General features: G+C 38.5%; 2 protein-coding genes across 3 annotated transcripts in view; one reads left to right on the top strand and one right to left on the bottom strand.

Moving 5' to 3' along the window:
• Positions 1-16: 16 nt before the first annotated feature.
• mrps23 (mitochondrial ribosomal protein S23) lies at positions 17-16,766 on the bottom strand. The gene is made up of 5 exons (XM_057838665.1): positions 16,608-16,766; positions 13,371-13,550; positions 13,184-13,261; positions 12,933-13,056; positions 17-934 (listed from the first exon to the last, which is right to left on the bottom strand). The coding sequence occupies exons 1-5, from the start codon at positions 16,649-16,651 to the stop codon at positions 809-811; spliced, it is 552 nt and encodes a 183-aa protein (XP_057694648.1). The 5' UTR covers positions 16,652-16,766; the 3' UTR covers positions 17-808.
• Positions 16,767-20,045: 3,279 nt separating this feature from the next.
• Positions 20,046-27,291, top strand: part of ngef (neuronal guanine nucleotide exchange factor) — a 62,798-nt gene continuing 55,552 nt past the window's right edge. For both annotated transcript variants that reach the window (XM_057838664.1, XM_057838663.1), the window contains exon 1: positions 20,046-20,593. In XM_057838664.1, the coding sequence (XP_057694647.1) occupies positions 20,371-20,593 (223 nt within the window). In that variant the 5' untranslated portion in view covers positions 20,046-20,370. The remainder of the gene's footprint in view (positions 20,594-27,291) is intronic.

The raw sequence follows: 27,291 nt of genomic DNA, 5'->3' as shown, positions 1-27,291 counted from the left end.
TGGTCCTTTATCCAAATTAGATACAATTTTATTCCACAATTTATTGTTCATAACATCTGTTGACTGTACATCAGACACCGGATCTGATAGAATCTCCGACAGGAAAATGTACAAAAAATGATGCTCTATTGGAAAAACAACATTAACTCATTGGCTGCCATTGATGGTTATAGATGTCAGATTCATTTGAACTGGTAGGACTGGCAGTGAATCGTAATTATTCAATGCTACTCTCAGAGACAGACATCCAATCCATTTGAACTGGGACCGCTCTCTCACTGCCCACCATCCCAGTCAAATTGGCAGGACATTAATTCCCAACAGCGGCAGCCAATAAGATAATAATAAGCAAATAATAGATACATAGACAATTTTTTAGGCGTTAGTCCTGTACTTGGCATTTCTTGGTTCATACCATGATTTCGTTTTCATGCAAAAGGTCAAGAATATCTACTGTTGTTGTTGGACGAGTCGTCGTTAAGTGTTCCCCCACTCTGAACCCTGCAGTTTATAGTCCAAGGTGGATAATTTGGGATTTTTACAAACCAATGAGCTGTACTTCTTTTGGTGTAAGTATCCCATAACACATTGAAGACACTTCTATCTTATAGTCCAGTGCAGCTTATATATATATATATATATATATATATATATATATATATATATATATATATATATATATATATATATTGTATAATATGGAGGGTGTGTCTTCTAGCCCAATTTTTCTTTTTGAGGCTTTTGGTTACAAAATTATTACTTCCACAGGTGATCTGAGCTTCCAGATAAGGAGAAAATCCACGTTTTCCTAGGATTGTGTGTGTGTCGTGTGCTCTTCTGGCTCTTGCTTGCTGTCATCACCATCTGACTGCTGCTCTGCCAACAGGGCTGATAACTTTAGCCCCAACACTGGATCCCTGGACTCGCCTGACACCTGCAAAACGGAACACAAAACAATCACGTGTTTAAACGTGCGGTTTCAGCCTTCGTCTTATGCGGTTATTCGACAATTTTAACAAATAAATACTTGATTGCCTTAAATTACTGTATTATTTTTAAAGCAAGTCATTGGAATGTGCCTTAGTCTGTATTCTGTAATCACCAACATATGCCAATGTGGCTGGAAAGACATTTAGAGAAAATATTTGTACTGTATGAACAAAACCATTAAAAAATAATTTATAACTTGTCTATGCGTCAAACATTAGCTGTGTTTATATGACAGTCAGCAGTGTTGGAACAAACACCCTTACATTCGTTACATTGCTGTAACTTCTAACGTAACTCTTTACGATTTCTCATTCTATAACGGCCCAATAGTTATCGTACAAGCGGTACCCAAGATATATATGCCGCGTGAGCCAAGTTAAGTCTGCAGCACCATAGTTACATAGCCTTTCGCACGCTAAGAGTACATAGCACGTCCCAGAAGAGGTTATTGATTAGCTAACCTAGGGCAAGATGTCAGGGTAAGCCAATCAGAGACAGCCTTGGAGTAGGGGGGATCTTGTTAACAATGTCGTCAATTGATTATTTTTATTGTTATTATTTTATTTATTTCCAGAGGTGGGTGGTAACGCGTTATTTACTTGAGTAACTTTTTGAGAAAAATTTACTTCAACCATCGGGCCGGGGACCGGTACCGGTCTGTTGCGCATTTGCTACCGGGCCGCAGAGAAATAACAAATAATTTCTTAACGACCGCAATCTGGCCTGTGCCTCTTGACTAATCTGAGTAGAGATTTGCATACGCCGCCATCTAGTGGTTGGTCGCCATTACCCTGGTGTTTGCACACCTATAGCAGCCCAGCATCAGTCAATGTAAACAGTAACATTATTTGCTGTTGGCAGTGTGCTGCAGGCGGCGACATCTTTGGACAGTTTTTTTTTTTTTTAATAGGGAAAAGGCCACCTGCTAAGCCAGAAGAGAAACCTACAACCAAGTCCATTCTGCATAATATGTGGCTGAAAGCTAGCAAACGAGGCAACAAAAGCGAATACACTGAGAGCATCATACCTTGTGGCGAACTGTATTGCTAAAACCACGAAACCTATCACGACTGGAGAAGAACTCATTATGCCTACGACCAAGATTATTTGCATTTTAAAAGTTTTAAAAGAGGCAGCTGTTAAAAAATGCTGATTTAGCGTATGGAAAGTTACACGTTCCCTGCACTCAATGTTCGTGTTATTTTATATTTACTGTCATTTTCTGCCTTACATTGCTGTTCCATGAAAAAAAAAGGCCCATATCACACCGGCCCGTGGTGCAAAAAAGGTCGGGGACCACTGGGGTATAGTACAGTAATGACAATTCATATCGATGAAGTTGTGCTGAGAAAAAAAATCATTTTTCGTGGTTAATGGGGACCTGAATCCGCCGCGATAAGTTAAAAACCGCAAAGTAGCACCCCCCCAAAAAGTAAATATATATAGATACATACACATTTTTTCCAATGTATTTATTCAGATCTTTCATTGGAAAGATACATTTAAGACATGTTTTTTTTAACCTTTTCCCCCAAAGTATAATTTAAAAAACTTTCATGTAAATATATATTTTAATAAATGTTTTTTAAGCACTTTAAATGTAATAATTATGATAACTTTTAAACATGTTAATGTCCCACAGAATTATTTTTGAACAAGAAAAAAAAAGTAGACGCCCAATCCATTTAAAAAAGTAAAAAAAAAAAAAAAAATGCCTGTCATTATAAAATGCCTTATTGAGTGTCCACTCAAATCCGCTCCAGCTGCTCACTTACACACAATGAGTTGCCACAGAAACTGTTTACCGAGCTAAACGATGATTGATGCATGAGGCGCTTTGAAAGTCGAGTTTCTGGCAAGATCAAAGTTAACCATCTGTCACTTATCGTTTACTTTAATATACCTGTCAAATTGTAGGGTTTCGGCGTAAATTGTACAAGTGAGCACAGATTTTTAACTGCGTACGTTCAAAATCTGGACGTTTTTCGTGCATTACGTTTTTTTTTTCTCCGTTCGGATTTTGTCACCGTTTCGGCAACGAGACAATGTGCGTTACTATGCGTTATGGTGGTTGAATAACGCGAGAAAAGTCAGAGACACGGAGAGAAAAGAGTGTTTGTTGTGATACTGTAGCAAACGCAATGCTAGGCTAGGTGGCTCCAATATTTCCTGACTGTAGCCGACGGCCTACAATCTATGCCTAGATATCACATGCATATACAAATACATGCGAAATAACAGACTCGGCGGCGTTGGTAAACAGCCGCCATTTTAAAGCAGTAGACTCCTCAGAAAGGCTCTGTTGTAGGTAACCTTCCTAGCTTAAACTAAGTAACTTTTAATCTAAAATACTCCTAAATCGGCAAAATCTTGACTTGAATCTATCTTTAAATGATGAAACAGTTTTAAAACTTTCACGTCAAAAGTAGACAGAAGGGAAATAATAGAAAAACGGGAGCAATTTTAACAACTTTAACGGTTGATTCACAACATTAAATGACTTCCAAACATAGCAAAGGTTAATATGTTTTTTTTGTTTTGTTTTGGGGTTTTGGGGGGAAAAATTAAGAAAAGAAAAAAATGAAAGGTAACACCAGTTACTCTGCCAAGTAACTAGTTACTCTTACATTCAGGTAACTGAGTTACTAACTCAATAACTTTTTGGGAGAAGTAATTTGCAACTGTAATTAATTACTTTTTAAAAGTAAGATTAACAACACTGGTCATAAAGATGAAGTCTGCAGAATGAAAAGTGACGAAAGCGGAGATTTTATTCTGCCAATTTGTTGTTGAACACAATTTGCCCGCAACTACTGTAGACCAGGGCCGGCCCAGCCTATACGCAGACTATGCAGCTGCTTAGGGCCCCTGACCACTAGGGGGCCCCCAATCTGGCAATTGTTTAATTTATATTCTATTTTGTTTACTACAGTTTGCTTTACTTTTGTGAGTTTTGATACTTGATTACAAGCCTAAAAAAAATTAAAGTTCTTCCTTAACTTTTTTCTTTCCTCTTTTAGAAAAAGGTTTGGCGCTATCTACTGTGAGTACTGACAATCATTTGGGGTGAGAAGTTTGAAGTATGCGGTGCAACAAAATCTGATTAATATACAAAATATGGATATATAGGTTGGATTGCATGTATGGGTTTCACAGTACACAGTGACAAAATGGTGGGCCAAAAATATGGGTCCCTTTGCATTATTTTGCTTAGGGCCCCCAAATGGCCTGGGCCGGCCCTGCTGTAGACTACTGCTACAGGATGGTAGTTGGTATACCTCAAACATACCAGGAGGCCATGAGTTCAAATAATTCAAAAGATTGGTCAAAAGCCATGGGTGAAGAAATTCAGTCACTAAACGAAAATAAAACATTTACCTTGACAACACTGCCAAAAGGCAAGAAAACAGTGGGGGGTAAATGGGTTTATGCACTCAAAAAGGATGAAGATGGGAGAGATAAGTACAAAGCACGATTTGTGGCTAAGGGACTTAACCAGAGAATGGGAATAGACTATGGAGAGACATTTTCAACCACAGCAAATTTGACAAGTATGAGAGTGGTGTTACAGAAAGCGGCACAAGAGAGTCTGTTGTTACATCAGATGGACGTTAAGACAGCATACTTACATGCTCCTATTGACTATATCATATACATAAACCCACCTGATGGCTATGAAGAAAAAGATGGTCTAGTCTACAAACTTGAAAAATCACTGTATGGTCTCAAACAATCAGGGCGAAATTGGAACAGAGTTTTACATGAATGGTTAACTGACAACAATTTCACACAAAACCAAGCTGAACACTGTGTTTATACAAAAGAGCAAAATGATGAGAAGGTAATCATCGTCATATGGGTCGATGACTTACTTATTGCTGCGAGCAATGATTGTATCCTGAAGCAAACAAAGGAGATGCTGGCAGAGAAGTTCAGAATGAAAGACCAGGGACAGCTTAAACATTTTCGATTTCATTCAAACTCAAGATTGTGTAAAAATGTCACAGGAAAAGTATTCAAACAAGATACTAGAGCGCTTTGATATGATTGATTGCAAAATCAGAGAAACACCCTGTGAACAAAAACTTGACTATTCCGAGGATGCAATAAAAATGACCAACGTCAGGATCTATAGGGAAGCAATCGGAAGCCTTATATACAGTGCTGCTCGAAAGTTTGTGAACCCCACAGCGATGGTCAGATTTTTTGTAAAAAAAACTAAAATAACCTTATTAAATGTTAAGTTATACCCAAATCCACAATACTGACATTCCAAATAATGGACTGAAACAAAAGAAATAGTTATATTGTCATTCTTTATTTGACAAAAGTGGTTGATTTAAAGAGCATACGACACCAGAAAAAAAGTCTTAAATGGCATTATTATGTGAATTAGAATCATATTTTGAGACGATTCGACCATATACAACAATTTAGCAAAGCGCAGATGACGAGAAATTAGTCTTTTAATCTGCCGGTTAGCCACGCCTACAATTATAGGGCTTTAGCGTCCCCAACAGGTGGATGACGTCAGCGGTAGACTAGGCTCATCGGTTTTACTATTCAGCCCATTGAGGGGGAATTGTTCAGAACGAGGAAAACGAGACGAAGAGAGCTGCAAAATGTCATTGTTTCAGTCTCTCTACTCACAATATTTTTACAGGATATTCTTTTTATCCAAGTATTTTCCCCAATAGCTATATAAATGGCTTGAGAAGGACCAGTCAGCCCGTCGAGGGGGAACTATTCACAATGAGGAAAACGCGACGAAGAGAGCGGCAAAATGTCATTGTTTCTGTCTCTTTACTTCAATATTTTTTACAGGATATTCTTTTTACCAAAGTACTTTCCCCAATTGCTAAATAAATGGCATGGTCATGACAAATAACTTATGCTAAATGGAATATAAAATAATAAAAATCCATTTATTCAAGACGACATGGCAAAATTACTCCATAATGGTCAAAACAGTCGACTTTACCTTTACTGTCACACCTGCCGAACGATATTTTATGACACCTAAATCGGACATATGTCATTTCCCTTCCCCGGCTTCGGAGAATGTAAACAGACCAGAAGGAGTGACAGCTAGCCGACATGCTAACCCGAACCGAGGGATGTTTCAAAGTCTTCGAAGTGGAAAATCACACATAACTAGCCTGGATTATTTGACATGACGACCCGGTTGTCGAGTTTCTTTGCGGATCGGCAAACCGCCCGGCGGAGAGCAATTTACAGTTCGTTCCCTGGAGGAGGGTGGCTGGAATTGTTGTGTAGCTAACGTGCTAACAGCTAACTGCTAATGACCGTGAGGATAGCTTTTTACATGCCTATCAATGATCAAACGTTAAGTAGTCCTTTATTTAAAGGAATTTTATAGTGTTTACTTTGTAATCACTGTATTCGTATTTGACATAATACAAAACAAGATGTTTACTCACTTCCTTGTAAGTCCAATGGTCCCACAGTAAATATCCACGGTGAATGGGAACCTTTTGAAACTCCAAAAAGGCGCATACGCCTCTCCCGCATACAGAATGATTTTTCTGCAGCCGTTTGGCTGGCGTGATGCAAAAAATAAAAGTATTAATCCGCAAAATCAGCTGAATCCTTCGTCCTCATACACAACAGTACACTGTAGCGTGAAGAGGACGTCTTCTACCGTACACGTCACAGCGCCCTCCTCCTCAATGCGAGACCGAAGCCGGAAGTCACTCATTTTCCTGGCGCGGGATTCAAAAAACTAAATAAATATAGCGATCGCTTCCACACACATCCAAGCGGTCCATATCATTCAGGAGCATAAAATACCGCGTGTATTATGAAATAAACATGCTTTTTCGTGTCACAAGCACTTTAAGAAAAACTCAGATATCATGTGTGCAAAAGTATGTGAACCCCTTCAGTTAATAGGATATTGCGCCTCCTTTTGCAGAGATTACCTCAACCAAACGGTTTCTGTAGTGACTAATCAGCCTCTCACATCTACTTTGGGGGATTTTTGCCCATTCTTCCTTGCAGAACGCAGTCAGTTGAGAGAGGTTTGATGGGCGTCTGGCATGAACTGCTCGCTTCAGGTCCCGCCACAGCATTTCAATGGGATTTAGGTCAGGACTTTGACTGGGCCAGTCCAGAACACGAATCTTCTTCTTTTTCAGCCATTCCTTGGTTGTATTGCTGGAATGCTTTGGATCATTATCATGTTGCATGATCCACCTTCTGCCAAGCTTTAACTTCAAAACAGATGGCGTCAGGTTATGTTCTAGGATTTGACAATATTCCTCAGAATTCATGATTCCCTGGACTATGTGGAGTTGTCCAGGTCCTGAGGATGAAAAGCAAGCCCAGATCTTGACATTCCCACCTCCATGCTTCACTGTTGGGAGAAGGTTCTTTTGGTGGTATGCAGTGTTGACTTTTCGCCAGACATGGCGGTTTTGGTTGTGACCAAACAGTTCAATTTTGCACCTACATCAGTTGATGAAAACTCTTTTTAATTTAGTCTCGACAACACAACTGTTAAAAAAACAAAAAAAAACTACTGAATTGATTGATTAGGAAATCAGGTTGAAATAATAGAAAATTCCAAAATGTTGAGGGGGTTCACAAACTTTTGAGCAGCACTGTATCTAACTGTTTGCACAAGACCAGACTTAAGCTATGTGGTAAGCAGGTTATCGCAGTACTTTAATGAACCCACGGAGGAGCAGTGGACTACTGTGCAACATGTCTTACGATACCTAAAAGGTACTTCCGAAAAAGGCCTTAGTTTCAAAAGAGACAACAATGCAAAACTTGGTATTCAGGCATATAGTGATACTGACTGGGCAGCTGATACTAGCGACAGGCGCAGTACTTCAGGATACTGTGTTTTCTTGAGCAAGAAGAGTTCTCCAATTTCTTGGAAAACAAAGAAACAACCTACAGTCGCACTATCTACCTGTGAAGCTGAATATATGGCACTGGCTTCAACCATACAAGAATGCCTATATTTAGAACAACTACTACATAGCATTGATCATTATCAGTACACTCCAACAATTGTACACGATAAAAACCAAGGGACAATCGCTCTTGCCAAAAATCCTGTTAATAGACAGAGATGCAAGCACGTAGACATAAAATATCATTTTATTAGATCTACTGTGAATCAGGGAAGAGTAACATTGACGTATTGTCCAACGGATGACATGATAGCTGATATCATGACAAAACCTGTAACTAAGTTAAAATTGAAGAACTTTAACAGTGTTATTTTTGGAATTTGAAATATAAAGTTCATTTGGGTGTTAAAAAGGCATCAACATGAGAACAAGTGGGGGTGTTGAGAGAAATGGTGGAGGAAATGTTTTGTATTCATAAATGTGTCCTCAGTTGATGTTGAAATAATGTTCCTATTGCTTGTTATTATTGACATATTATCTTTTCGCCACAAGATGGCAGGATGGGACTTAATTGTCTAAAGTTCTACTTTTATTACTTCTTTTTGTTTGACTTTGCTTACTTTGATTTTGGGGGATTGCCTGTGAAGACTGCAATGAGAGAGGATGTATACGCATGTAAGTGAAAATTAAACACGCCAAGTTTTGGCTAAAAGACAACTTATTCTCCGTCAATTCTTCTACGAATGCAACGTTGAGCTGCAACCACCTCAACATTTTCATATTGCACGGCAACTTTTGTTTTGAAGGCAAGTAAACATGCTTGTATAAATTTCTGCCCGATGTATTATTCCATTACATTTCATTGTGGAAGGAGGGGGTTGTCTTTTCTCTTACTGTATGACAGATCACAAAATCACGTTTTTGAATAGTTTATTTTCTAAGTAACTTAAAGTAGTTAGTTTCATAACTTTTTTTCCAGAGTAGTAACTATAACTCAAATTTTCAAAAGTAACTTGAACAAGACTGACAGTAACACTTTCATGATGACTATTGCTTGTTATGCGATTACGTAAAAGAGCATTCATTTCTCTTCTGTGCATGGTCCATTTGCATGGACAATTACGGAACTACGTAAAGGTAGCCATTATTGCTCCTGTACGCAATTAAGCCTGTCACAATATGCAATAATTCCATTTATCGCACGGTAAATGAAAATGAAGGCGGTAATTTTTCCGCTGCGATTCATCGCCTCGTGTGCGCACGCGCGTGCGGCAGACGTGCTGTTAAAAGTTCGGCTTCTTTGTTACCAACTACGCAAAATGCATCTTCGTTACGGGTCTGGCAAAAAATAGCGCCGGAGCCTATCCGTTCCCATTATATCCTACTGTTCAACGTTTACCTGCCGCGTCAGTGCTACAGATTGACTGCGGACTATCTCTGGCGTGCCGGAGCCCGCCGGAAGGTTTAGGGTATTTTTTAGTTTTGCCGGAGACGCAGCCGTCAAAATGGGCGGAGCCGGGCCTGGAGTCAACAGCCCAGTTGCTTATTCACGGTTTAACCAGCAAACAAGGACGAAGAATGCTTCATCATATAGGTGGAAAGTCACAAAGTGATTTATGATGCAGCAGATCATCATTATAAGGAACACAATAAAAAGGAAGCTGAATGGTGTCCTATTATGTGCGTTTTTCTGGCAATGATATCAAACAAAGTTAACAAAAACAGCAATAACCCCAACTTCCATCTCCTAATTTTTATTTTCCCTCATTTCCTCACATACTAAATGCCAAATCTCAATTTGAACTACTTAAGAACATAGGATGTATATTAAAATTGAAGTTAATGTAAACATTTACTTTTTGGGTTTTTTTTTTTTAGTAATAAAGATATAAGTAACATACATTCAGAAAAATAAGTACAAATGACTTACATTATGCAGAGTGAAATAGAATATATTAAGATCGTGCATTGACTTTTTTTAAATCATAAGGAAATGAATAAGTAGCCTAACATAAATGAACAAATATAAGTCCAAAGTGCACATTGGCAGATAAGATGTTCTGAACCTCCCCATCAGAGCAAATAAAACTAAATATGATAAATAAGCCTCCTCAACTCTTTCGTTGCTCTTAAAGACCAAATGTGAAGTAAGGTTGGCCAACCATGTTTTTGAATAATATCAATGGCCAAACCATTATAAGCATATTTTCGTTATTTTTTTTTTTTTTTAACGCAACCCTTCCAGATTCTTTGTTTTAACCCATAGCAACGCCCTTGACAACGAAAATGCTTTTCTTCGACAATCTTCGAAAATTACGTCACAGAGAAATGCAAGAGAAGTCCGCTATAGAACAGTATTGCTTCTCGGTAATATGCCACGGCGGTGTGTGGCGATGTATTGTTCTCAATCTAAAGAAAAGTTGTATGAGTGGCCAAAGGATAGCAGGGCACGTAAATGGATATCTTTCGTTTGCACAAAGCGAATGAATTTCACGCCATCATAGAGTAGTGCTCTCTGCTACAAACACTTCAAAGATGCCTGCTTCCTCAGCCGGTCTGCTTATGATCACGGATTTGCAAAAAAGTGTGATTTTTGGATAGATGACTGATGACTTTGTCAAAGCAGAGCTGCCAACTGTTGTGGAATGAACAGTAGGAGGTAGCGACGTGAGCCGAAAGGTAACTCGAGGCAAAACCCCGATTGTGTTGCGGAATGAACAAGCGACTAGAGCTGTCCCGACTAGTCGACATAGTCGACGTCATCGATGACGTAAATCCGTCGACGAGCACAACATCCCGTCGACGGTTAATGAAGGGTTAAAAAAATATATGCGTGGAAAGTTAGAATGTCGGATGCTCTGTTTTCAAGCGGGGAAAGCGGCACAAAGCCAAAAAAAGCACACCAGAGTGTCCAAAACATTGACTTATTTCAAAGAAACAAAGGAGAGCTGCCAAGCTTGGCTGCACGTCGGCCGTGAATTAACACCTCAAGCGCCTTCACCCAGTTTGCAATTTTTTTTTTCTTCATTTTTTGTACACCAGAGGGTGCTGTCGCCTTACTAAATAATAATGTTTCATTGACAATGGGCATATAAGTTCTATTAGTATTGTTCTTAATGCTAATTGAAAGGTTTATTTCATGTTATGGTTTATTTTATGGTATAGAAAATTATATAGGGTTAAAAGGTCATAAATATATACAGTATATACAGCGATTGCACTCAAGGGAGAGATTGTCAATGATAAGGTAATAAATTAAGGTAAAGGCAATTCATATAGGCAATTCATTGATATATAAATAAGGTTTAAAAGGAAAAAGGTGAAAAGTTTTTGTTAATTTCTAATTGTGTTGCTTTATTTGTGTGCACCGTAGCTCTTACAGTGTGTTTACATCAAGGATGGAATAAAAGTTGTAAACCATCAGTTTAAGAGACCATCTTTTCAATCGGGATGCTACACTAGTTAATTCTATCAGCATTTGAACTCATTGTTTATTTGTGATTTATTATTGTTATTTACGTGTTTATTTGTACTTTAATAAATAATTTGAGTGTTCCAATATGTTTTGTGTGAATTGATAAGCGTCAACAAAAATGTCATTGCTAAATTAGTAAAAAAAAAAAAAAAAAAAAAATATATATTAGATTAGTCGACTAATCGTAAAAATAGTCGGTTGACTAATCGGGAGAAAATTAGTCGTTTGGGACAGCCCTACAAGCGACGTTAGCCGAAAGCTAACTCGTGGCAATCCCCGATCATAGTTGTATTGAGTTCATTTTGCCTACACTTATAAATTCGTCAAAACTTTTCTTTTATCCCAGGCAATAGTAGGTGGTTTATTTACCTGACATGTTTCGGCGAACACTTCTGCCTTCGTCAGAGGGTCCGAAGGCGTAAGTGTTCGCCGAAACATGTCAGGTAAATAAAAGCTAACGTCGCTAGCTTCTACTTTTATCCCAGGCAATAGTAGGTGGTTTATTTATATGACATGCTTCAAATCATAAAAATAATAACAGCCTTTATTTTACCAATCTTGTAATCTTGATGGGTCTTGTCTCCATTCCATGTCAGGTAGTCTGGGCACATTGTTTGCATCCTGATTAGCGTGTGGCTACTACATGTACGGTCCAACATAAAATTCCATCCTCCTCCTTTTCATCCAACTCTTCAAAAACTTCAATCTCCTCACTTGTGCTCGATCTGTCGCTTATATCGCTGTTTGAATCATTGTTTGAAGGGTTCTGTATGGCGGCCGTATGAAGCGCTGCCATCGCTGTTATCGGTGTGACGTATCACTTCCGGGTTCGTCCCCTTCCAAGCTCGAACTTCGGAAACGCGATTATTTTGTCAAATATACAACATATATTTTTTCATGCTTTATTTGTTGGACAATGTTTAAATACTTTAATTGTGACCCTATTTGGCATTTTATGAAATTACTTCACATTTGGTCTTTAAAGATTTGATACATTTTATGTTGCATTGCCCTTTTTTTGTCGCATCAATTCAATAACCATTTTTTTTTGCTGTTCTGCTGCTAACTATCTCTGCTGATCACATGTTAGTATGTCAGCCAATTGAACAGATAAATGAGTCTAGGCGTTTTGCTTTGCTGCGTTCATTCGCACACTGACGTGACTCATCATCGTCAGACTCAGATAACTGCAGCGGCTGGGGAAACCTCCATGCCGTCCGTCGAATAAAATAAATAATAAATATTGGTGGAAACTGATTACGCTACACAAGCACTTTATTACGGTATGCTTGTTGTTAACACTTGTGTATGTAAATCTAATGTTGGTAGATTCTTTTCTTCTTGGAGATGAAATGCATGTGTGGCAGCTTAGCATTTTACTTTTTTTACATAACGTTTTGACAGTTGCCGTCATATTTTTGGAATCAAAGTACCGTGTACCGGAACAGCATTCCGGCCCTGAATCTTATATCGGAACAGCATTCCGGCCCTGAATCTTATACCGGAACTGCGTTCTGGCCCTGAATCTTATACCGGAACGGCGTTCCTGACTGTTCTGGCCTACTTTCACCCCTGATACTTACCGCTGATGCTCCTCTCCTTCTAAGTATTACACCCTCTGCAAGTAAAGCCTTTGCAGTTTCCTCAAACAGAACAGAGTCCTCCATCTCTGATTGGCTCTTTAACTCTGCATACTTGTCTACAAACCTAAAAAAAACGAGTAGAAAGGTTGTGTGTCATCCGTCTGCTGTCAGTCTTAAAAATAATAGCACTAACACAAAAAAACAACCATTTAACATTGCTTGTAACTTAGCTGGGAAAATATAATACATACCTTTGACATGTGGAGACAAAGCTAGATTTAGAAAGATCAAAAGGCCGAGAACCCATTCCGTATTGCTCATAAAATTTCCTGAAATCAGACAGTTATACACAACGATGACTACAGAATGCAGTATTTTCTATATTATCTTTGTAAAGGATAAACTCATATAGACACAATCTAACTGACATCAACTTACGCTCTAACTTTATCTTCTGTGTAGAAAATTGCAGGCACCGGGTCTAGCTTCTTCACCCTGGGTCTTGTGTAGGGCTTTACATACAGTGGTTGTCGTTTTGGGGGAAAAGCTTCATAGACATCATACCAGATTGGTTTCTCGGTTTCCTTTATCACTCCAGAGCGCATTAGATCCCGAATTCTATTAATCGTATAAAATTTAAAGAAAAAAATAATGACTGATTTGTTTACAAGAATGTTGCTGTTAAGAAGACCCTGTATTTGTTTAGAGATGCAGTATGTTGCACTAAAAATGTTCTCATATTCTGTAAGGAATATGAATCTTTTTTGACAGATTGTGAAAGCACAAATTTAGTTTTAGAAATACCTTGTTTGTCCCTTAAATAGTTGTATTGTGGATTTCTTAACATTCTCGTTCATTTTCTTATTGAAAATCTAATGCCATATCCAGAGGTTATCGTGATTATGAAACTTGTTTTGCAAATCTTATCATATGAGGTACACAGAGGTTCCCACTCCAAGTGGAGGTAACAGTTGGGTGACCAAACGTACTCTTTTGCCCGGACAAGTCCTCGTTTCATATCCTCTCCGTAGCCTCCGGCCGGGTTTTGTCAATTCATGAAAATGTCCGTTTTTTTATGATTTTTCATCCGACCAATTTGAAGAGAATCCCTCCGGCCGCTGGGGGGTAGCGCCTGCCTACGTTGACGCGTCTCCTACTAGTACGGAGGGAAGGAGTAGTTCTTTTTCTTGTTTTTGTTGGCAGTTTACCTCTTGTATTATAGGGCATTACTGCCATCTACTGGGTTGACAATTTGGCAAGAGATCAGGCAGTTAGTTGCCTGTGACGTGTTCCCAGAGCGCCTGCCCAGTTGATAATTTTTTTACGACAAATATGTATATAACAGAAACTGTTAACTTCTGTCGGAGCTTTGTACTGGCGTGATCTGTAAAATTCCAGTTAGTGTCACATTGTTGCGCTGCCAATAATTGTAAACTTTTATCAGCAAAGTTTGATTTTCCCTCGGCTCCCGGTACTATCAGTGAGCTAAGTTGTGCTAGGCATTATGGAAATTTAGTTTTGAACTGCTGCATTTGGAAACATGCAGGCTGAATACTTTCTCAGTTTATTTCAGTTATTGTTTGCGTGCAATCTAGAACATTGAATGAGAATAACAATTCAGTGGGAATAACAATTTGTCAACGACAATTGTCGTGATAGTAATTTATAAAAAATTTTAGTTGGCACATAGCCCACTGTGTGTGTGTATTGACTGGACTACATTTCCATGGGTCTGCATTATATATATACTGTATTTTTTTATCATTATTTCTTTTTTTCTTTCCTTCTTTTTTTTCAATAAAAGTGAATTTTTCTATCCAGATGGAGGAGGCACACTTTAAATATATTAAAGTGAGGCATCTTTGAGTGAACTTCGAGTAAAATTCAAGTATCTCGAGGCCGGGCCGAGTGTCCTCTTTTTTTGGCAATCAAAATATGGTCGTCCTAGGAAACAGGAGCTTCTTAAAGAAGTTACAGGTACGCAAAAAACAGAGATGTTGCTTCTCTGTGGGTGACCTAATGCCAAGTACCGTATTTTTCGGGATATAAGTCGCATTGTTTTTGCCTGTAGTTTGGGTGAGGGTGCGACTTAAACTCCGGAGCAGTTTATGGTGGTAAATTTGAATTAGTTTAGTTTACTTGATGATGATTTCAATAATGTAGTACTTGCATGTAAAATAGGAAGTTGCTTTGAGAATGCCATATAATGCCACGCCTTGCCATATTGACTCGTACTAGGACTGTGTGTGAAAAGGTCGAGTTGTCGGTTCAAATGTCAAGTACATGAAATTAATGTCATAAAAATTATGTACTGAATATTGGATTAAAATATAAAATAAAATTGGCCAAGATGTGGCTTAAAACATTTTAAATCCACTAGAATTGCCCTAATTTGATCACAAAAATCAATGGACTCTAATTGTGTCAATTGGCCACATAATTTTTTGCAATTTCCCCCTACAACTTCGATTCTTTTTGGATTTTATCAATGAAATTAAAAGGGCATCCAATGGTTGGGTTAGCCTTGTAGAATGCAAACAAAAAACTTAAAAACAGAAAAACAAAGTAGTATTTTTTTTGGTAACACTTTATAATAACTGTCCGTTTTACTAGTTAATAGATCATTAGTAAACTGTTGATAAATGATTTATTGTTGATTTGTGAAGTATTTGTTAACAGTTTGTTAAGCATTTACTGGGTGTTTTCCATAAGGTTGACCCCATTCTAAATGTTCGTGCTAGTTGATGGCTCTTAATAAAACTATATACACTTTATGTTGAAGGTCATAAGTTTTATTTGTTAAATATACAAAGAAAAGTACAAATATTTGTTGGTTGTATGGCAGATTTTCATAAATGTGCAACATGAGCGCTGCCTGCAAAATGCCTTATCAAAATGCCTTTTCTTTTGAAGTGAACGGCATTTCTTAACCTGAAAAGATAGAAATGCTAAACGTTCCACACAAAAACTTGAAACGTTTCTACACAAACTGTGTTTCAGGTTAAGAAGACCCTGTAAATGCTCAACAAACTGTTAACAAATACTTCACAAATCAACAATAAATCATTTATCAACAGTTTACTAATGATCTATTAACTAGTAAACGGATAGTTATTATAAAGTGTTACCTTTTTTTTTTTTTTTTTTTTTTTAAATCCAAGAGCCGAAAAATATGGAAGCCATCAGTTTGAGGACTGCAAAGAACATGATATTTGGTCACTTGCGGCGAAGCAGACCACCTTCGTTTAGTTACGTGGAAGTTTCTGACTGAAATAATAATTTCTTCTTCTTCTACTTTGTTTATTGGCAGAATAATAATTTTAATAACATTTTACATCTTAAAGTACGCCTCGAGAGAGAGAGAGAAGGGACTACTTTTGTCGCACGTCTATGTCGTCACTCGTCAGCCACTGACGCTTCACGTGTACAGATATAACCTTCAGATGCTCCATAATATTGTCTTTACACATAAAATCTGGTAACCAGTATAAAAGCAATATATACGCAGTAGCTCAAGTGAGGTACACGGAAAAACTCATACTAATGACAACTGCTGCAGATATTATTTTATTGCATTATATTACATGTCATTTCAGGCCAACGCTAACGCGAGCCACAACGGCTACACTATGGTTAAGTAACAAAACAAATGGATAATTTAAAAAGTATTCTTACCTCGTAAACACGGTTCCTACCCTCTCAAGTCTGCTCCCGGCCATTTTTGTCTTTTGAGTTGGAGGTTGCACCGCAGCACATGAGCACAACAGCTAAAGTTCCGCTTCCACCTCAGCCTTCTCGTGTGTGGGTAAGAACAGTACTTCTGGTTGTACGTTCGTCTCCTTCAGAATAAAAGTCATTGTAAGCTCATCACGGTTAAGGTTATTCAAGTATTTCTGTATTGCTAGGCCTGAGTAAATTTGTGACAGGAATTATTCGGTATATCTTGGTTTATTTTACATACTTTAATACCATAATGGCGAGCGTAATACTGAAATCTGCCACTTGGAGGCGATCAAGCTTGCCTGACGTGAACCTCCCTCCCTCGCCTCTTCTTTTGATTGACTGTATACTAACATACTATTCCTTCTAAAAAAAAATTAGCATATTGTGATCAAGTTCATTATATTCTGTAATGTACTGATAAACATTCGGCTTTCATATATTTTAAATTCATTACACACAACTGAAGTAGTTCAAGTCTTTTATTGTTTTAATATTGATTATTTTGGCAAAAAAAAGTCAAGAAAATTCATTACACACAACTGAAGTAGTTCAAGTCTTTTATTGTTTTAATATTGATTATTTTGGCAAAAAAAAGTCAAGAAAAACAAAAAATCCCTATCCCAAAAAATTAGCATATTTCACCCGACCAATACAAAAAAGTGTTTTTTAATACAAAAAAAGTCAACCTTCAATTAATTATATCAGCTATGCACTCAATACTTGGTCTGGAATCCTTTTGCAGAACTGACTGCTTCAATGCGGCGTGGCTGAGGTGCTGAGGTGTTATGGAGGCCCAGGATGCCTCAATAGTGGCCTTAAGCTCATCCACAGTGTTGGGTCTGGTGTCTCTTAGCTTCCTCTTCACAATAACCCACAGATTCTCTATGGGGTTCAGGTCAGGGGAGTTGGCAGGCCATTTGAGCACAGTAATGCCATGGTCAGTAAACCATTTACCAGTGATTTTGGCACAGTGAGCAGGTGCCAGGTTGTGCTGAAAAATCAAATCTTTATCTCCATAAAGCTTTTCAGCAGATGGAAGCATGAAGTGCTCCAAAATCTCCTGATAGCTAGCTGCATTGACCCTGGCTTCAATAAAACACAGTAGACCAACACCAGCAGCTGACATGGCACCCCAGACCATCACTGACTGTGGGAACTTGACACTGGACTTCAGGCATTTTGGCATTTCCTTCTCCCCAGTCTTCCTCCAAACTCTGGCACCTTGATTTCTGAATGACATGCAAAATTCGCTTTCATCTGAAAAAAGTACTTTGGACCACTGAGCAACAGTCCAGTGCTGCTTCTCTGTAGCCCAGGTCAGGCGCTTCTGCCGCTGTTTCAGGTTCAAAAGTGGCTTGACCTGGGGAATGCGGCACCTGTAGCCCATTTCCAGCACACGCCTGTGCACAGTGGCTCTGGATGTTTCTACTCCAGACTCGGTCCACTGTTTCTGCAGGTCCCCCAAGGTCAGGAATCGGCCCTTCTCCACAATCTTTCTTAGGGTGCGGTCACCTCTTCTGGTTGTGCAGCATTTCCTGCCACACTTTTTCCTAACCATAGACTTCCGACTGAGGTGCCTTGATACAGCACTCTGGGAACAGCCTATTCGCTCAGAAATTTCTTTCTGTGTCTTAGCCTTTTGCTTGAGGGTGTCAATGATGAGGCCTTCTGGACAGCAGTCAGGTCGGCAGTCTTGCCCATGATTGAGGTTTTGAGTAATGAACCAGGCCGGGAGTTCGTAAAAGCCTCAGGGGTTTTGAGTTAATTCGTTGATTCAGATGATTAGGTTAGTTGCTTCTTTAGTGTATCTTTTCATGATATGCTAATTTTTTGATATAGGGATTTTTAATTTTTCTTGACTTTTTTGCCAAAATCATCAATATTAAAACAATAAAAGGCTTGGACTACTTCAGTTTTGTGTAATGAATCTAAAATATATGAAAGTAAGGTTTATCAGTAAATTACAGAAAATAATGAACTTTATCACAATATGCTAATTTTTTTAGAAGGACAATAGATAGATGAATAAACATAGATGAATAAATAAATTAATGAATTATTTTAAAGCTTTTGAAGATGTCAATGTCGATACAACAATTATCAATGCATGGGTCAGGCAATCATTCTGGGATATTTTACAACACTAATAAATAGAAAAACAAGCTCTTTTCATCCATCTGCTGTGAATTGGAAGGAGTTTATCATTACTAGACGTCCAATCCGTTGAAAGTGGGAGGGTTCATTTGCTGTCGTCCTTCCAACTTTAGATGGATTGGACGTCTATGGCAGTCAGTGGCAGCCAATTCCACGCAATTTTGGGGCATTTCACGTCATTTCCTGTTGATGTTTGGCCAATTCCCTTTCTCGTTGTGGCATTTACGGTTAACTTCCTGTTGATTTTGTCGCATTTCCATGTCACTTCATGTAGATTTTGGGTTACTGAAAAGGAAATGACTCAAGAATGTCCCCAGACAAATAGGAAGTGACTCAAAATCCACAGGAAGGAACAGGAAGTTACCTGTAAATGCCTCCAAAAGGCTGTGAATGCTATGGTTTCTCTGTGCCATCGTCTAGAGCCTTCAATGGCAGCCAGTGAGCTAACACTATTCTAATGGAAGATTCTGCTGTTGCTGACGTACGCCGAGGTTGTGGACAACATAACATATATTAATCCCAAACTTTCCTATTTAGTGCACGGCCATTAATAAAACAAATACACACCATTAAAAGTTTTACGGCAAAACGACAGTGATTTCCCAGGCATTAAACTGCAATTTTCCATTAAATTTAGTAAAATTTAAGACCTTGATTATCCGGATTTTAAATGTAAGACTTTTTAAAGACCCGCGGAAGCCCTGCATTAACTACCATTGAAGGCGATAGACATCCATCCCGTCAATGAAAATCATGCTTCGGGGCCATTGACAGGCTAGCATTACTAGCCGTCACAGTCCAAATGGATTTGACATATATTGCCGTCAATGGCAGCTAAAGAGGGTAAAGGGACTAGGAAAGGGCACATACACTCTGACTCTCGCTTTTAACTCTTGCTGTTTGCTGACCACGGGGAAAAAGGATCAGGAACATTACTTGTAGTTCTCAGCCCACATTTTCACACAAGGGAAATCACTTACACTACCAGCTAGCAGTTATTTTAGTAATTTCTTCCTTTGCTTTTGGTGTGTAATTTTACTTTTCTGGGGAGAGAGAGGAGAGAATCGAAAATGTAAAGCCACATTCTACTGTAATCTGCCAGCGGTTGACTTTTCTGGTTCGGCAACAGTGCATTTTAGGGCAGAGAAGTAGGCAGGCAGACCAGGTTGACTTTAGGAATGTCAGCGTGTTAAAGGGTGGTGTAGTGAGAGGGACGGAGCCAAACAGAGGAGGGACAAAGAGCAGGAGAGGGCGAGCGAGTCATAAATGCAATAATTACAGCTTAGGTAGAAATAAGCAAAGCACTCCAGTCTCACTGGCTGCCAGCGTAGCGAACAGACAGGCATATTGGAGCAACATTTACTTTTTGTTTTGTTGCTTACTCTACAATTCACTGCTGTGCTTGGGATTTATACGAGAATATATTCAGGGAAACCAAACATTTCTCAGGATGGATTTTCTTCTGGATTCTGGCTGATTAGGATGGATTATTTTCATGCACTTTTTTCCAAGTCTTACTGAATTTCCTGAGCAAACTTGAAATTTGTGAAACTGTACATTCATGATGTCTGTGGCCGCTCTGTTTCGGGGCAAGTGGGGGACTAAACCCCAGGAAAGCCCTGACAAGCATGCGACCACTGCAGCTCTACCCACCCACGAGGAGGACTATGATGATGATGATGATGATTCCAGGGTGGGCTTGAGCAGAGAGCCTATTCGCAGAAACTCACGTTTTTACCGCTCAATGAGGAGGAAGAGAATGGCTGCCTCTGAAAACTCTGAAAGTAAGAAAACATCGAGTGATCTAGATTTAGAGTCTTAATACATTATAGCAGCCAGTGTTTCTCAAAATGTGGTCCATGTAACCGCCAGCGGTCCCTAATACATCAGGATTAGCAACGTAATATTAGAAAGTTTTTATGACAACGCCTAAAACTACAAATATTGCACAAGTATGGAACACTGCAGCAAAATTCAACATTCTGTGTGTGGACCTTTTCTTGCTAGAACTAAATCATTCAAACATGTCACAAAATTGAACTTTAAAGTACCTCTGGCTTTTGACTAGGGGTGTGACAAAATATCGAAATGGTGATATAACGTGATACGTTGCATCCCAAAAGGTTATCAATATGCTCATGCCAAGAATCGAGATACCGTTTTAAAAAGGTGTCAATGTTTAAACATATACTTCATAATGTATTGACGGGGCGCGGGGCCTATCTCCGTCAAAGCTGACCGAGTGGAAACACAGACAAAGACCTTTGTCCGTTGAAAATTATTTTGAATAAATGCTTAAATCCCTGAATTCTTTATAGATATGAACGTAAAACAGTCTTGATTCTTGGTTAAAAGCAAAAAAACATGTAGGTTGCATTCATTTTACGTAAATATTGCCAACTATGAGGCTAGTCAGTCAGGAAATTAGTGGCCGCCATATGTAAACAAAGAGCATTTTCTGTTGAAAATTCTTGTTAATAAATGCATAAATCCCTGAATTCTTTATAGAAATGGACGTAAAACAGTCTCGAATCTTGGTTAAAAGCAAAACAAAAACAAATGTGCCGGTAGCATTTATTTTACATAAATATTGCGTACTTTGAGGCTAGTCAGTAGGAATTTAGCGGCCGCTATATGTAAACAAAGAGCTTTTTCCGTTGAAAACTCATGTGAATACATGTTTAAACCCCTGAATTCTTTATAGATATGGACGTAAAACAGTCTCGATTCTTGGTTAGAAGCCCCAAAAAATAAATAACGTACAGCTAGCATTTATTTTATGTAAATACTGCAAACTATTGCTGAGTATATTGCCCATGCTGTAGTGGTTAATTTCTCCCATTGATTTTTTCACAACGTTTCAAAATGCATGCTTCGTACGATAAATATAATAAGTATCTTGAATCCTTGAACAAATCACTCCTGAGACAATCCTTCCTGTGTGTATGCAGTACAGCTTTCGTACGTTAGGTCACTGCATGTGACCGACTGCTAATAAATGAAGCGGAGTGTAGGATGGCCCGACTCGGGAAGGCGTGACGCAGTGAATAGGGAATGTGTCACGTCAATGCATTATGAATTTTATGGTTTAAAAACAAAAGGAACCAACAAGTTGCTACCAAAATCTTCCTTGATAATAGTGTCTCTATGGCTGCAATTGACGGCACTCAACACCCAATCCATTAAGACTGGGAAATGCGAATTAACTTTTGTTCATTCGAAACCAGAGCATTCAGTCACTCTTTCTGATTTTCGGGTCATGTACAGGTCACTTTCTGTTCATTTTGGGGAATTTAAAGTTCACTTCCTGCTGAGTTAGAATCACTGCCTATTCATTTGTGAGATTCCCGGGTCACGACCTGCTCTGCAAACCAAAATCAACAGGAAGTGCCCCAAAAAACAAGGAAGTGACTGAAAATCAGTCACCTGAAATGAAACCTAAAATGGTCCAAAATTACCTCGTTGCCTGGCATTGGCTGCCACTGACGGCCATAGAAGTGGGAAGGGCCTGTTTAGAAGTGGGAGGGGTTCATTCGCTGCCACCCTCCCAGTTCAAATAGACTGGACGCCTACAAGTGACAAACTTGCAGCAGGATGTTTTTCCATAGACTCAGATCGGTCATGCACTGCGCCTCCTCTTAAAGTAGGGGCCGCCCACATCAAGAGGAGCTATTCATAAACAAAGCACACAGCGATCTAACGGCATATTTCTGTTGAAAATGTAGAAGTAAGAAATTAGCCGCTACTGTATTGGCATCATAGTTAGCAATATTTACGTACAATAAATGCTAACTGCACGGTTTTTTGCTTTTAACCAGGAATCGAGACTGTTTTACATCCATATCTATAAAGAATTTGGGGATTTAAGCATTTATTCACAAAAAATTTTACCGGAAAAGCTGTTTTTACAAAAGGCGGCCGCTCGCGAAATAAACTAAAAGATTAGCATTGTACTTTGACATATTTACGAAAAATAAATGCTAACTGCACCTTTTTTTTTTTTTTTGCTTTTAACCAAGAATTGATTGATTTGCGTCCATATCTCTAAAGAATTCAATGATTTAAGCATTTATTAACAAGAATTTTCAACTAAAAAAGCTCTTTGTCTGTGATTCCACTCGGTCAGCTTTGACGGACTCGCCAACAATGCAGGCCCCCTATTTATCGGCCCCGTGTCTCGTCAATACATTATGAAGTCTATGGTTTTTTAGTTGCTTTGTAGCATATCCTAAAATGATTTCCTGACCAATGAATCGATAATTGTCGTGAGATCATTTTTATCATGAGCTTTGTATTGCATCAAGAGGTTCCCACCCCTACTTTTGACAGGTTCTGTAGTTGCAAAGTAGCATTATATACTGTAGTAATAGAGGAGAGTGAATGCATAACAAAGTCATTTGCTGTTGTTTATTTAAGTTTCTGAGTTCCCCCAGGGGATTTAGGCCAGTTTATGTGTGAACATCGCCTTCGTAGTAGATGTAGCAGTTTTCCATCTGCTTTACTGAATGCTTAACTTCAGATGCAATATTAGATTGTTCTGTGCCACTGTCAAATTGGCAAATACTGTACAATCAGACTGTACTAAAAGTGGAACAAAGGTTTGCCCTGAAACCTGAGTAACCTGTTAGGTTAAAATAACACAATTGTACGCATATACCTAAGTGTTACGTGTCAACTCATCAGACTCCGCAAAATAGTTAGGAATAAAATGTTTAACTTGAGCTCGCTTTTTATTCACACACTCAACAACCGTGAATGATGGAAGCCGCTTCATGTTTTACTGTAAAGAAACCATTGTTCTCAACAGGAATTAACAATTTTCCTTGAGCCACACCAAAGTGCTTGGATTTGGACTTTGCCCCTGCATTGAACATGCCTACAAGGGGTTATAATGTGATAATACACAACGAGACAGGCTTGCATTACGGCAGTAAAAAGTCATAAAAGTACCGAGGCCTGTCAAAATGCATTGTCAGAGATCCGTTGATAAGCTTGTTGATTTTGCAGGACACATAGAAAAGTGGGAGTGCTGGTAATCAGATCATTTCTGTGTGGACTTTCACTCGACATTAAACCAAAAATACAATATGCAAACTTGATAACTTGTATTTATATTCAGTATTTTATTGGGATTTGCTGCTTGGGCGACTGCATAAATATGTTCCTAGTGAGAATGAAAAAGTATAAACACTTAAATTGGACACATTTATGCAATGAAAAATGGTTTCTTAATTTTGCCTTACATCTGTGACAATAAGTCAAACATTTGTTTTGAAATGCACTGATGACACATCCTAAAAGGTGAAGGGATAGTTTCTCTGGTAATTTTTAAGGAGTATTCTGCTGCTATTAAACAACATGTTTTTTTCTTCAATACACTGAGTATGATGGCCAAACTAAAAAATAATAATAATGAAGCAGTACAATCTTATATATAGACAAGTTTCCTGAGCGAAACATGGGCGGCACCATCTTTGACATTTTCTGCTATGGACTTCCGGTTTAGACAGAAAACTATGAATTGCGGTTGAAGTATACAAAGTTTTAAACTACCAAATAAAACCAGAGGGGCCCACAGATTCTCCAAAAATTGATTCGGCACGACGTAGATGACACTCCGGGACTTTCTGTGCTGTGCTTGGTTGTGTGAACTCCTGGAAGCGCCTATATATATGCTTGGAACTGGAATGTTTTCAACAGCTGATTGTTCATGGACAAAATTCTAACAATCTGTGCAGCCTGTGTTAATATGGGGTGTAGATTGATATACAGGCCACTTGAGTGACCAAAATGAGGCGAATTCACAAGTATTTAAGTATTCACAAGTGGGACAGTCACACGACTGTGATGCAACACACAGAATTGTAGTCAAATTGAACATAATTGTACCTGTTATTGCTTTGTGGTGGCCTTGTCTTGGTTCCACATCTCCCTTCATGAACACAAAATTCCCATATTCATGTATTAGAACTAGGGCTGTCAAACGATTAAAATTTTTAATTGAGTTAATTACAGCTTAAAAATTAATTAATCGTAATTAATCGCAATTAATTGCAATTCAAACCATCTATAAAATATGCCATATTTTTCTGTAAATTATATATATATTCTGTAAAATAAATTGTTGGAATGGAAAGATAAGACACAAGATGGATATATACATTCAACATACGGTACATAAGGACTTTAGTGGGCATTTCACTCTACTGTCATTTAAATCTGTCTATGCTGTCCTCACTCCGAAGCGTCTACTTTTTCCAAAGCTAGACAGCTAGTGAACAACGCCTTAATAATCAGACTTCTTCCTTTTTCATCTGAATTATTAATAAAATAGCCTCAAACCATTGTCCTCTTTAGACCGTCGTAAAACAACAACAAAAAAAGTACACAAGCATTGCATTAGCAACAACATTAGCTTAGCACGTTATACAGGTTCACTAAACATAAACAAAAAGCGTCTCATACAAAAAATATAACATTTCGCTTACTAACATAATATGTACATTTTTTAGAACAACCATACTTACGCACAAATCTTGTCCAAGGATCATATAAGCACAACATTACAACGTAGGCGTCAGCCCGAGACGTCGTGCAGCCATATTGAACTAGCAAGAAAACAATAAACCATGTCGCAAAGCGACCACAAGAGTTCGCTGTTAGACAGCACAAAAAGCCTTGCTGTAAAACTTACCAAAAGGCAGAATACTGTCTGAGCGGGACATGTGCGTTAATTGCGTCAAATATTTTAACGTGATTAATTTAAAAAATTAATTACCGCGCGTTAACGCGATAATTTTGACAGCCCTAATTAGAACACATTCAACTGGATGCTTCGAAGCTTTTCAGGTCCGTAGTGCGTTTCCGTCCACTGCCATTAAATCAATAAAATACAAATCTATTTTGGTTGCGGCGACTCTTAGCCATTTCTTCATGTTGTCATGTCGTGATGATGGCAGATGGATGCGGCATTTCCAAATTGTCTTTTCTGAGGGATTTTGATGAGTAACACCACTCCAGCTCCTCTTTTATTTTGGTTAGGAAAAAGTGTAAGATGGAAGTCGCGAGCAGAAATGCGGAAGTACTTCGGAAACCTGTCTATAAATGGGGAGACTGTGTTCATGTTTGTGAGAAAAGTTTGTCATATACTTTGTTCAAATCGCTTATTTTAGTCTAAAAAAATTAATTGAATTTATTACAGCTATTAATATATGTATGTGTATATATATATATATATATATACACATATTAGCATAAAAGTTTTTTTTTAATTATATATTATATGTATATCTTTCCTATGTTAAATCTGAATAAATACCGTGAACACACAAAAAATATATTTTTTTGGCAGGGGGGTGCTACTTCGCGGTTTTTCACTTATCACGGTGGGTTCTGGTCCCCATTAACTGCGAAAAACGAGGGATCACTGTATATGTATACAGAGGTGGACTGGCCATCAGGCATACCAGGCACTTCCTGGTGGGCCAACACACACTTGTGGGCCGGTGACTGTTTAGTAATAATGAAAAAAAAAAAAGTTTCTTAGCTGTGGCTCGCGGCCCATTCGTTGGTCCAATTTTTGTTAGTCCAATAAAATATCTCATTGCTCCGGTCATCCCACAGGACAACTGAGATGGAAATTAATGAGTTGGAGGTGCAGAGATGCGGCAGAAAAGCCTACTGGTTGATGCAGCAAAATTTGGAAGAATAACTGGCATGTTTTTATTCACACAAAACACTTTATAGCGTCAGCAAAAATGAGTACGTCGACAGGTGCTGTCACTAAAGTGGCAATAAAAACTTGTAATTCTGGGACATTAAAAAAATGTGCATGGCTAATCAATTGAGTACAGTACCATTATGTTCATAGTTGCAATTTTTTTCCCCACCAGCCTGTATTTTGTACGGGAGTTTCACAGTCTTTTTAACAGATACAGCGCATAGTAAACATCGTACGGGAGAACACTTTACAGGCTACGCTACACTGGCACCACTCCCGCCCGGGTTTTCTTTTTTACGGGTTTTACGGGGGGAAAAAACAATGTTTCATAAGGGCTACGTTTGGCCAAGGTTGACAGGTATGTGATAGAGGAAAGCGTTATATATTGTCCAGTCAATAATGCGTTAAACTGACAGCACTTTTAGATACATACAAGGAGAGAAATGTCAGGGCCATTTTTTGGTTCCAGTCTACCCCTGTGTGTATATATATAAATATATAGATACAGATACACAGTATATATGTATGTGTGCACAACAAGTATTAAGTAATATCACACAGAATTGTTGCTAAGTATTATCAAACAGACTTGTTGCATAATTGTTGTCAGTTAGTAGACCGACTGGTAAAATGTCCTGATTCTTTGCATTCCTGGAGAAAACATCTGTTGTGGTGGAACAATATTCAGGTTGGAGCGTGCAGTGAAATCACTTACAGTTCTAGGTGACACGCAGCAAGTTCATGTTGACTGACCTCGCTCCC

The sequence above is a fragment of the Corythoichthys intestinalis genome, chromosome 6, assembly GCF_030265065.1.
Source record: "Corythoichthys intestinalis isolate RoL2023-P3 chromosome 6, ASM3026506v1, whole genome shotgun sequence".
Classification (NCBI taxonomy): domain Eukaryota; kingdom Metazoa; phylum Chordata; class Actinopteri; order Syngnathiformes; family Syngnathidae; genus Corythoichthys; species Corythoichthys intestinalis.
This window is presented reverse-complemented; position numbering and strand designations above follow the sequence as displayed.

What these genes read in the sequence shown, in the direction of transcription:
- mrps23 (XM_057838665.1), bottom strand. Translation starts at nt 16,651, where the DNA reads ATGGCCGGGAGCAGACTTGAGAGGGTAGGAACCGTGTTTACGAG. An exon ending in GTAGGAACCGTGTTTACGAG is followed by an intron (nt 13,551 to 16,607) that starts GTAAGAATACTT and finishes TACGATTAATAG; the next exon opens with AATTCGGGATCTAATGCGCT. An exon ending in TTTGTCTCCACATGTCAAAG is followed by an intron (nt 13,057 to 13,183) that starts GTATGTATTATA and finishes CGTTTTTTTTAG; the next exon opens with GTTTGTAGACAAGTATGCAG.